Genomic DNA, 12,778 nt, shown 5'->3' on the forward strand with positions numbered 1-12,778 from the left:
CATTTCATAGTTTACTCAGAAATGCCTTATCTTGGAGGCCATGGTTGGGCATTAATATCCTAAAAAGTAGCCTTATATTCCTAACCTGCCTAAACTTAGTATGTATGATGGATGGACATGTCAGGCTATGACTGGACAATTAAAGGTTTAGCCTAGACTGCATGTCCATTATTTTATGTAGGCTAGTTTTGTAGGCCCTGGGCTACTTAAAGGCCCTAGATTTTGAGCATACTGGTGATGTTCAGGGTCTTGTAAACTCATTGTTTTTGTACAAACACGGCGTCAATCAGTATTTTGTCTGCAAATACAATGATTTATTAATATTGAGCCAGTAGTTGAGAGGTCGCCGCAACAAATGGACATGAAGGTATTATTGTTTGGTAGGAATTTTCATAGGGCATTATTTCATACCCATATAGCCTATATCCAATGGGAAATCACAGTAGTACGTAGACCCTTAAGAAGACCAATACGAACAACGTTTGTTGGAATATGAGGTCAGCTGTTCGTGTTCGCTAAGAAAACAAGAGATCAGGGGGTGCTACTCTGCGTCTCCGAGGTTAACGTTAGTTGTTTCAGCACTGTGGCTCATTCTTGACAGGAGCCTCCTAATATATATCACGCTACCAGTCTGTTGAAGCTATTTATTGATTGAAATCGCCATACCATGGAGAGGATGGTATCAGTATATTTGGAAAAAAGAGAAAAGAGGACCGCTTCGAGGTCAGGTTAACCGATTGGTCTGATCACAGCTAGGAGGATACGTAGGGAAAGCTAACGTTGTTGAGCTTTAAGCCTTTCGCTAGCTAATTGTATCAGTTGTAAATGGTCTGGATTGTAATTTTCCTCTTGGGATGATTGTTTTAATTCAGCCTATAATGACCATCTAGCAGCTAACCTAAGACCATCTTTGTATTAGCAGAACTCATACTTTGAGTATACAGGTGGCTAGCTGGCTAACAGTTAAGCTAATTTTCATTACGTCCTCTTGAAGTTCACGTTAGTCGGTCAAAGTAACCGTAGGGTTGGCATTAATGCTAGCGACCATATTGTTAACAAACATTAAACTGCCTTGCTGACTTAATAGCTTGTAATCACGCGTTGTGGCGTTGTAAAAGACTGTTGCCACCAGAGATATAGCTAGCTCGCTACATGCTAATTCTGTAAAGACTTGTTTTAATGTTGTGATTATTAGCTAGCTGGCTAGCTAGCTAATTTACTGGTGTAGCCGCAAACTGGACAAAACGTTGGATTTAGTAGGATTCAAAGTGGGTTCAGCCGGAGCGCTGACCCCTCAAAAAAAGATGAAGAAGAGGAAGGAACTCAATGCTCTTATTGGGCTGAGTGGGGAAAGCAAAAGAAAGAAAACTAAAAAAGGATCCGGTCACAGACTTCTGAGAACCGAGCCCCCAGATTCGCAGTCCGAAACAAGTTCAGATGATGATGACTTCAACAACCTCAGCAGTTTGAGTACATTTGGAAAGTAAGTAACGTTTAAGTATCTTCACAATCGACACAACTTCACCTCATTAACTCATTTTCATCTGATCAGACATCTAACAAGTGTATGAAACGCGCGTGTCTGGCAATGAACAACATTCTGTCACATGTTTTTAATCTTTCCCTCTTCTTAAAGACGAAGTTATACACAGTGTTGCAACATCTGCTACCCACTGTGCGTGTTTATTATCCTGGCTGCTTGTGTGATTGCCTGTGCTGGATTAATATGGATGCAGATAGCCCTGAAAGACGACCTGGACAATTTGAAGGAGAAGATTCATACAAGTAAGCTATTACTAAACTGGCCTTCGGTCAGTCCTTGTCACAGTGTCATTGCAACACTGATTTAGTGAACACCAGGCTTAGATACCACAGGTCCCTCACCTCTAGTATTTTTTATAAATGTCATCACATGAATACTCTTTGGCAGCCTTCACATTCTGTTGCTTTGAGTACACTTGACCTATCAGTTAAGCAGCTGCAACTGAATACTTTGGTGCCAGATAGGCAAGGCTTTTATAGCTTGAGGTGACTCAAAATGCCTTTTCGTTTCAGTGGATTCCAGTCAACAAATGTCATCTCATGAAATTCCAAAGCTGAGTGAAGACTTGAAGTCCAAACAAAAGAAGCTTGAGGATCTAGAGTATGGTGATAAGGGCTTGGATAAATTGTGGTCAAATCTCACAGAGATTTACAGAAAGGTAAAAATGTGCCCTTTAAAAGTGCATTCCAGACACAACTTTGTTTACGAAGGCCCGCTTGTAGGTGATGCAGATGATAAACAGCCCTTCATCAGTTTGGCCTCCACATACCCTGGCACATAGTGCACATCTACTAGCGTACTGCATCTATGGTGTACAATATATTCAGATGGAAAAGTGCAGATAGAAGGACATCATTTAGTAATGTGCCTCTCATTGCCTGAATGTGATTGAAGAATGAATAAAGGGTTTATTTTAATTCATTTTGGCTGCCACATTTAACAGGGTGAAATACAATTCTTTTAGAAAAGAGAATGTCACAAGACATCAATATTTTGAATATTCTCTTTTAGATAAATCTCCTTGATTCTGCTGTCAACCACCTGAAAGCAAACATCAAGTCTGCTTCAGATTTGATTAGTCTTCCCACCACAGTTGAAGAACTGCAAAAGGTAAATTGAAACATGATCTTCAGTATACAGAGATTTCAGCTTTCGTCTAAGTGTCATCCGCTTATCTCTGTCTCTTAATGGTGTACAAGAATACTATCGCCAGCATGATTTGGTCATGTTAATTGTGGATTATGTCATTCAGAGTGTTGCGACAATTGGGAGCACACTGACCAGTGTGCAGCATGATGTCAGAACAATACAGACTGCTGTAGAAGACCAGAGGAAAGAAGTGGACAATCAAAAGAAACTAATAGTATTGTTCATCTTTCCATCCAGCTAATGTCAAGTAGAAAGTGGACATTTTAGCTTTTTTTGCGCAGGATACATTGTTTTTAATTGATTGTTTTATATAATTAAGTGTAGTTTGATGTGCTTTGAAGTTTCTTACTGTTTGTTACACTCACTTTGATGAGTAATGTAATTATAGATCTGAAGGTCTAGCAAGTTGAATACAATTAAATAGCCTAAACACAGAAGGGGCTGGTTTTGTTCAATTTGAAACAAACAGCAAGTTAACAAGCAAGTTAATATAATCACCTTTATTTACACCTTGTATTTAATTTTTTTGTGTATTGTGGAACAGAATGGCAGTGATGTAAAACCTAGCTCCAAACCAGATACCCCATCAGAAAAAGGCGCAAACAGCAGCACGTGTGGTGCTTTGAAACAGGTAAAAAGGGTAAAGGTCACCAATGAAATCTGGTGTGTCAGGTCAAATGGCTTAACAGGTCTGTCATAGCTGGTTCCGTTTTCTTTCTGTAGGAGATGATGTACCTCCAGGAGTCCTTCAGTGAATTAAATGTCACTCAAACACTTCACCAGTCTTGGGCTGCCAGTCAGGTGCACAGTATGCAGTCCACCCTGTTAAATATCACGGAAAGGGTGTCTTCTCTGGAGTCACAGTCACCATTTATGCAAGTGAAGGCAGATGTAAGTAGCTATTTCAAGTGTTTCACCAAAAGGGAGATGGCTTTGTTCTGTTCACTTGATATTTTAAGAATGATATTTTGTTGTCAAACAACATGCTTCTGATGTCTAGGACTCCCCAGTGACAGCCGTCAAAGCTAGAATTACTGAAGATGACCATGGTCCCACAGCTGGTGGCATTGGAGTTGTGGAGCAGCCCATTTCCGAAACCTCTGGTACGGATAGGGAATGCTTCGTGGCTATAGGCTTTTGAGCCAATATACCTGAACTGCTGGTTGAGCAGGACATTGCCCATGTGAGCTGTTATCTTATGTATTTATTCTTTTCTTTTTCCTTCAGGCCCCCCTCAATCAAACTCAAAGCCAACTAGGCGACCAAGATTCCTCTCTCCAAAACGGTCTAAGAGAGAGGTGAAGCACACTCAAAAAAGGACCTCTCATCTGAGTGTAGTTTCAGTTAAAGGTATGTTTTCTCTCCTGGACAACAATCAGGATTTTACCTCTTGGCTCCATAAGTACAATTTGCCCCTTGGCTGCCCTATTTTATTAAGGCGCTGGTTCAGTAAACATCATGGCTTGGCGCAGCCAAAGCATCTATACTCTGCTCATCAGCTGCAATAGTGTTGGAGGTTGTAGTAGGTTATTGTTACACCCTCTCAGCATTTTAGGCTTGTGACGATTTTCTCGGTCAGTGACAACATGTGATGGGTGCAGTGCAGCTGTGCAATGATCACATTCCAAACGTCTATTTTCAGACCTAGAAACCTTCTTCCAGCACGTGGCCTTGCACCCTGACTCTCCCGGGGTTTCCTACACGGACCTGCAGGAGTTCTTTGGTGCAGACACACCGGCCGCCCATCTTCTTGAGCCCTATGACCAGGACGGGGACGGCAGGTACTCTCTGGCTGAGCTGCGGCCCGCGGCAGCCCCGTGAGAGGAGTGCCTTCAGGAGAGGGAAGGAGTGGAATGGGTGAGGCGAAAATGACATGCCACTCGACGCCTCAGTAATTTTACCGCACTTTCCCTTTTGTTTTTATGAGTATTGAAGTTGTTGACGTCATGACCATGGCACTCGCACGTCATAAACATAGACACTTGTCAGCTGTTCGCCATGTGGATCACATGGTCAACTTTTATGGTTGATGTGTTAAAGTTTTGCTATTTCATATAAGTTTACAATGTAAGTTTTTACCACAATAAAGGCGAAATAGCTTTTGTTGTCAAAAATTCTATTTTACATTAGCAATGATGTTATTCTGAAGACATAAGTAACTGTTTTCCAATATTCTTATGCAACTGAATGACACTATCCATGGAATGTGCAGGGTGATTGGGAACATCATTTTGTTTTTACATTATAAATATACCATTGGTGTAGGTATACTTACATTTTGACATTTTTGACAACAAAAACTACATGCTGCGCCTTTCCGTGAAGGCATATTTTATTTCATGTTTTGAAAACAGTCAATTGTGATGACTTCACCAAAATATTTTTTTTTCTTAAATGCCAGTAATTTTAGCCACAATTCACATCACAGATGGTAGACATTATCTCTACCCCATCTTGTTTTTATGTCTCCATACCAGACAGAGAACAGGACTTTTTAAAATTGGTCTCAATTTTAACTTCTCATTTGTCAACTCTGAGAACTATTGTTGTTTCTAAGATGCTAAGGGCTAGAGGCACAAGTCTTTGTTGAAATGTAAGTTCATTACAGGGCTGTGCATACTGAACAGATTTGAGATAAGAGTACCTGGCCACGTCTAACAATTATTTGCAGTTATTTATTTCCCATGATTCTGTGTGCATGTACATAACTCATTAGGGATATCAAGATCAGAATAGTTAGGCTGTAAATTAATCCAGATATTTGATTGACACCCCTATTTTATGAACTAGTTAAGTTCTTGATTAAATATTCTGGCCATGTCCCAGTTTCATTTGCTTAAGGTATTTTAATAATTTGCTGGAATGAGTTTATAACAGGTAGTGAGACAAACACTGATCACAATGTAACCAATTCAGTCATTCTATTGTGCACACAAGAATGTGATTGTATTACACGTCCTCATGTCTTGTCACCTCATTACATCCTTCTGAATCTGTAAATATGGCAGAATTTATGTACAAAAGCAACTTGTGGGGTTATCGTGTGGGAGGGAGGGAGGGAGGGAGGGCAGTTATGTATAAAATCTTATATAAACATTGTAAATTATAACAAATTATCTTAAACCTTGCATGTTGCGTATAATGTAACATGAATAAATGGCTAATTTATAATAAAGAACTTAAAAATGGTCATTAATGAGATTCTTTATGTGGATACATACCGCAAGTCCTACCAGCAGCATTTGGGAGTATTTGGGCCAGGCTGTTTTGCCACTGGAAATACACATATCTGAAGTTCCTGACAAAAGATAGACACCTATATGTTCCTGTTTTAAGGACATTCCTTGTCAGTTGCACAAGTGGACACTAGGATTCACCATGGTAGAAAAACATTGTATGATGTATTTATATTCAATTATTTAAGTAAGCTCCACCACTTACATGTATGATGTTTCTAAATTCAGCCCTTGGGGGACTGCAATGTTGCTATTACGCCATGAATGAACAAATCAGCTCAAGTTGTTTTGTCAAAAGAAGATTCCCATGCAACACCATCTCTGAAAAGTTTTTGATATGAACAGTTTTATGTATGTGACTACATTTGAAGGTGGACTTTTAAAGTCACAAGTCGACATTTTGTTAAAGCATCACAATGTTTCAACAACCCCACATGTGTTTGGACGCATTTAAACAAAATACATAAGCCCCCAAACACCACTGCTATGTACACATTTTGGAAAACGGGAGAAACACACTGTTGGTAACCTGACAAAGTAGGCTACATTAAGCAAGAGCTCCTTTAGCCCTCCAGTCCCGGGACAACACATGAAGCAATTCCTCTTCATCTTCTTCATCACTGTCACCAGAGCACTCTGTAGAAACACCCTTCTTCGCCTGTACTAGTTTCTCTTTGACGACCTCCTGTTTGTCTCGTAGCACCTCCACTCGGCGGTAGCATTCAATCTGTTCATCAATCTCATCGATTTGACGCTCCAAACGCCCTTCTTCGTCATCCTCAGCAACAATAGCATCGGATGCGGTATTCACCTGTCGCATCGCCTTCTGAAAGTCTTCCCACTCCTTGTCCATGATGTCTTTGGGTGTGTCCACGTTGCGCACCTTGGCATCTCTCACTGGGTCATCGAAAAACCCCTCGGGTAAAGCCTCAGCTGAGTTCTCTCTCTTCTCTGTGACCTTGTCATCTTCGTCCGGTTTAGAAATCGAACCCGAGTGAGAAACACTTGGGGCAGGCGGGATACCACTGTCAAAAAAGTCTGCAGGAAGTCCCGAAGTTGGTGCAACTTCAACACCTGCAGAGACGCTGGGCAATTTCACTTCTTCGGCTTTTCCAGACATTGCAACACTGCTGTCGTGTTCGTCGATTTCATCTCCGTCTTCACCATCATCATCATACATGCCACTTAATATTCCCAAACTACTGGATTTCTTGCCCCCGTCAAAAAATCCTGGAGGAAGCCCGGAAGACGTGGAACCAGCGTCCTTGAGCCTTTTACCTGGGGCTGCATTTGTCTCTGACGCTTTCCTTTTCAGCAGTAATGAGTGGTCTGGTTTGGACTGGGTCTCATTGTTAACTTGGGGTTGCTTTGCTCCTTTTACCTCAGCGACTTTATCTTTATGCGGCTTTCCAAGAACGTGTGCTTGCCATAGTATTTCTGATTTTACAGGTACTTTGCAGAGTACACAGCTTAGGTGACCGAGGGAGTTGTATTTTGCAAACGGCGATTCGACTCGTTTCTTTCTGTCGGATCCCCTTTGTTTCTCTCTCATCAACCGACGCAACTCCTCCTGATTAACTACTTTTTTACCCTTATTTACCTTAGAATTTGACATCTTCCACTACGTGCATTACAAAACTACCCCCAAAAATCATAGCCAAAAATGCGCAGATCTTGGCGCTCGAATATTACGTAATTACGTTTAGGCAAAGGACCCAAAGAACGTCTACATTTTCGCCTGATCTAAAATAGCTGTCAGTCATCAACAGTGTCCACCAACACTCCTTTTAAAATGTATGTGGTAAAGGGCACATCTTTGGTAAAGGTTGACTTCGTAAACATCATCAGGATAAAAATATCAAGGGGTGTGTTATATTTCACAATAACCAGGGACATGTCAACATTCTTCATTTTATTTGTGTTTTTGAGTTTCATAGCCTACATTATATGTCATTTTGCTCATTGACATTTTGATTTCAGAACAATTAGAGTATTCCTGGCCTATTTCATCATTAATTTCATCATCATTAAAAGTCATTAGACCCTCACTTTAAATGGCCAATCCAATGAATATTTATTTTAAAACTAACTTGCCTATTTGTGAATTCAGAATATCTGCCATTACAATTTACTATTTACTTTAATTATTTATTGACCTTGATCTTTTATTTTTTAAATTCTTGACTTCTTATACTGCATACATTTTAAATTGTTGCTCTAGCACTTTGAGATTGTTTTAATATAAAGTGCAATACAATACAAATCAAATGTATTATTATTATTATTATTAAATGGCCAATATAATTTATAGGAGGGAAGATAGGCAGAAAATATTGCATATGTAAAGACATGCAATGGACATGGTTTCTGGAAGGAAGTCACAAGTGCAACACGGCAACTTGAACCTACATCCCAAAATGGAACGTTGATAATTTTGTATTTCCCAGATGTGGTGGGCCCAATATAATTGTGACTTTTCTGGACAACTATGTTTTTTCCCCCCTGCTTAATCAACTAGGCCCATGGCTACTTAGAGTGGCAGGTTAAGTCCATATTCCAGGACAGTCGTTCACTTTGTGATACAAGCACCAAAATTGGCATGAATAATCACTAGAAACTACATTAGCTACCTGAAAATCCAACATCAAATGTAAGAAAAACGTTTTTGCTGTAGAACTTGAATGGCTGGGCGAATTTACACGATCTAGGCATCAATTTATATGTATTTTAACATGGCAAAATAAATGGTGCAAAGAAAAGTCTCTTTACAACAAACACATCCTCAGTTGGCCAGTGAATTTCAGCAAGGGAACTTTGTGGTCCACAAGACCCACAGAGTTTTCCGGATTGGCTTTTGATCAAGCCCATGAACAGGCCAACGCAATTGTCAAAGGTGATGGTGGTGCCATTGGGATAACTGAGAACCCATCAGCCCTAATGCGATGGATGGTATCTGGACCAGAGTTTAGCTATTTGGTTTCTCAGTATGAGTCTGCCTCTCAGGCCAAAGTAGCTAGTGAAGATATCTGACACCATGAACAGACTAACCAGTCTCGGAAATCCTTCACAGACAAGATCCAGAAGTTGTTTGGTGTGATTAAGGACCTGGGCAACCCTTTTTAGGAGGAGTCCAGAGATCTCAGAGAGTCAAAAGCCATTGCACACCCTAGTGCCGCTGAGCTTGTTGGCCCTCATCTTGAGAAAGATTAGGTTTCTTTCAAAGACTTTTTCGATGGTTTGGGTGATTAAGCTTCCTTCTACAAACCAATTAAAAAGAACAACACTGACTTCTTTCGCCAAGAGTCAGACTCAGGTACAGGTGACCGTAAGAAGCAAATTCTTTAAGCATGAAAACCAGTCTTTCCCTGCATCATTGAGTGACTCCGGAAAACTCCACATGGGTCAGAAGTCGAAGCTTGTCAACATTCTGGAAACTCTTATTTCTCCTCCAGACAAAGGATGAGTCTTCTCTTGTTTATTCATTGTCTCCAAATGCATCAGTGACATTTGAAGAATATGCTGTTTAAGAGGTTATTCCAAAGATACATGCCTATCAAAGTATGCTAGGACAGACATCGTATTTGACGTATATTGCAATTTCAGTCTGAAGGCTGAAACAGGATCAAAATGAGGCAAGGGTGGCAGACATAGAGTGTCTGACAAAACCAAAGTACCACCTAACTGGAAAAGCTTCCTGCAAGACAATGACAACAAGACTGAACTTGTTGGGTTTCTTCTTACCTAATTGTGACTTGGTGTCCAGACAATGTGGTGATTGTGACCAAAGAAGAAAATGTTCTTTGCATAAACCTGACAGCCTGGAAGGCCTAAGTGCTTGCAACCATGAAGAGGCTGACACTAGAATCTTTCTGCATGCCCTTCATGCAGTTGCGTGTAACCTGCGTTGTGTTGAACCTGTGCGATTCAGCCCTGCACACGCCCGAAACTGCGAACAGCAGTACCACGGATTGGGAGTCGAGCGTGCTGACAATTGAGCTAAAAGCCCAGGCTACTAACTCGCATGCCAGCAGCACTCTTGAGGCTTTGGGAGTGAGGTTTACCAACGTTCCACACACACAGCTAAGCTACATGCGCAACAGAAGAATGTGTATGTTGATTAAGGCCTGTGACACGGATATTCTTGCTATTGCACTGTGTTTTGGGGACTGTACGGGATGCAAGCTTAGGAGCTATGGATTGAATTTGGTCATGGTAAGTCTGTCAGATGGCATGCTTTTTGTCCATGCCCTCACTGGTTGTGATATTGTGTTAGCTTTTCGTGGTAGAGGCAAATGGTCTGCCAGGCAATCCTGAGAAGTGTGGCCTGAAATGTCTAATGTCATTGAGAAGCTTAGTCAATACCCACCAGTAACGGATTATGTGGATCTCAGCACACTTGAAGTTTGTCATAGCAATGTACAACAAGAACAGCACTGCTGATGGAGTTGATGAAACAAGACTTGACCTGTTTGCAGGGAAGCAGAGGTCCTATGATGCCATTCCACCAACAAGGGCATCTCTTAGCATGTGAAGTATGCAAGCTGTCTGTATCTCGGGCCAGGCAAGTATATCAAATGAATATGGAGAGTCCTGCCAACTGGAGGAAAGAAGGTGACATTTGGCAAGTAGTGTGGATGACACTCCCACCAATTGCTGAGCGCTGTCAACAATTGACTAAATGTGTCAAGATTGAATGTCTGGGAAGATGTAAATGCGACCGCATTAGTGTTGAGTGTACTACGTTGTGTGCCTGCAAATGCAATGATTAAATTCATTTGTAATGCAGACATTCTGATATGGTTACAGAGCAGAGGTGTCACTAGACGTTACTGGGGCCCTGTCTCTCTTTCCCACACATTTCCTGTTAGTCTTTGTTGTTCTATTGAGGTAATACATGGTACACACACACACACACACACACACACACACACACATATCTATGTATATATATATATATATATATATGTATATATATATATATATATATATATATATATATATATATATATATATATATATCAGTGGCGATTGCTGCTCTTTGGAACAGGGGAAGCTCTGATAAAAATGGTCAATATATTGTTATTTGTTCTTTACTATATATATATATATTTGGTCAATATATTGTTCTATATTGTTCTTTGAGGGCAAAAAAATATCCCAAAACCCAGAATAGGCCAAACAGTAGGCTATAGAGTTGGCATGGCAGACATGGCATAATGTAGCCTACACCGTTATATAGCGCGCTACCTAACTTAGCTTAAATACACAACTGAAACAAAGGCAAGTCACAAACTCTGTAACTCCACATTACGGTTTTATTTACAGTATGCTATTTACAAAGACAAATAGAAACCGACTGTAATGCTCCCAAATTATGAGAATTGGAAAGTCCAGACCCTTTTACCTATATTTAGATATCAAGATCATCAAAATGTGATTATCCAATCCCAATCCAAGTCAAAAACCATTGAAAGTATAATGGCTTTCAGTGGTGGCCATCTTGGAAAATGGCAGCCATATTGGATTTTTTGCGTGGCAAATGTGCTTTTTGGATAAAGTGGGTCCCAAAGAATATTTGTGACAAGTTTGATGCTTGTATCACAAAGTGAACGATTGTTTCACTAATCTGCTGCACTAACTCTGTCAGAAGGAGATGCAATGCTTGCAGCTAGTATCAAACAAATAAGCAAACATTTAGAAAATATTTTTTATTCAACATGTGAAGTAGCCTACGAGTGAAATACATATTGGACACGTCAACATTTTTTTCAGTAAGTATACTTCCAATGGAACTATTTGCATGACATTTTCACCAGATAGTATTAACTCAGATAATCCACCCATATATATAAAAATCCAAACATTAAAGTCCGTAAGTAGAGTTATGTGTAATAAAGTGGAATGACACAGGAAAAAAGTATTGAACACACCTACTGAAATTTCTTAAATACTTTAAGCTTTTATTTGTAATGACAGCTTCAAGGCATTTCCTTTCTCTGAAACCAATTGAGTTTCCTTTGCTGAATGCTTTGGATCATTGCCCTGCTGGAAGGTCTAGCCAGGTCTCCTCCTCATCATCCTGGTGGATGGCAAGATTCTCCCTGAACAAAATTACTCCATTTATCATTCCAACTGTATGAAGTTTGACAGTATCATGAGATGAAAAACATCTCCACACCATGATGCCTCCACCTCCAAACCTCACTGCTGGTATGGTATTTTTTATAGGGTGATGCACAGTGTCATTTCTCCTCCAAATATGCATGTGTGACATCCAAATAGTTCAATTTTGCTCTCACCTGATCAGAATACATTCTCTCAGTATTTCATAGGCTTGTCCAAATGTTGTGTAGCAAACTTTCAATGAGCTTCGACATGTTTTTCTTCAGTAATAGAGTCATGCTGGGTGAGTGTGCATAGAGGCATGGCGGTGGAGTGCATTACCTATAATTTTCTCTGTAACAATTGCACCTGCTGCCTGCAAGTTTTCTGGAGCTTTCTCTGTGTGGTCCATGGCTCTTGGGCTACTCTTCTGACTATCCTTCTGACTTCCTGGTCAGAAATCTTGTGAGGAGATCCTGTGCATGGCCGGTTGATGATGAAGTGAGGTTCCTTCCACTTGCAGATATATGGCTCCAATACTGCTTACTGGATGATTCTAAAGTTTTGAAATGCATTTGTAACCAGTTCCCTTGATATTTTTTGCAACAATAAGGTTGCAAAGGTCTTGGGAGAGCTCTTTGCTTTTACCCATCATGAATAGGAGGGATAATTACTGTATTAGATTCCAGCTTGTTCCTTGCCATTCCTTGCCTTTATGTACTGCTTTTTCATAGCGTCCCTTTTCCCT

At 40.3% G+C, this 12,778-nt stretch overlaps 2 protein-coding genes across 2 annotated transcripts; one reads left to right on the plus strand and one right to left on the minus strand.

Annotated features, from left to right (window-relative positions):
• The first annotated feature begins 501 nt into the window (after nucleotides 1-501).
• Nucleotides 502-5,884, plus strand: efcab14 (EF-hand calcium binding domain 14). Its single transcript, XM_042098623.1, has 10 exons — nucleotides 502-1,483; nucleotides 1,637-1,785; nucleotides 2,056-2,201; nucleotides 2,555-2,653; nucleotides 2,796-2,906; nucleotides 3,237-3,323; nucleotides 3,416-3,583; nucleotides 3,693-3,795; nucleotides 3,920-4,042; nucleotides 4,335-5,884. Exons 1-10 carry the CDS (start codon nucleotides 1,305-1,307, stop codon nucleotides 4,511-4,513), a joined length of 1,344 nt encoding a protein of 447 aa, XP_041954557.1. The 5' UTR covers nucleotides 502-1,304; the 3' UTR covers nucleotides 4,514-5,884.
• Nucleotides 5,885-6,246: 362 nt separating this feature from the next.
• znf830 (zinc finger protein 830) lies at nucleotides 6,247-7,657 on the minus strand. The gene has a single exon (XM_042098633.1). The coding sequence runs from the start codon at nucleotides 7,541-7,543 to the stop codon at nucleotides 6,476-6,478; it is 1,068 nt and encodes a 355-aa protein (XP_041954567.1). The 5' UTR covers nucleotides 7,544-7,657; the 3' UTR covers nucleotides 6,247-6,475.
• Nucleotides 7,658-12,778: the final 5,121 nt, after the last annotated feature.

Source organism: Alosa sapidissima, chromosome 1, assembly GCF_018492685.1.
Source record: "Alosa sapidissima isolate fAloSap1 chromosome 1, fAloSap1.pri, whole genome shotgun sequence".
NCBI classification, from domain to species: Eukaryota; Metazoa; Chordata; class Actinopteri; order Clupeiformes; family Clupeidae; genus Alosa; species Alosa sapidissima.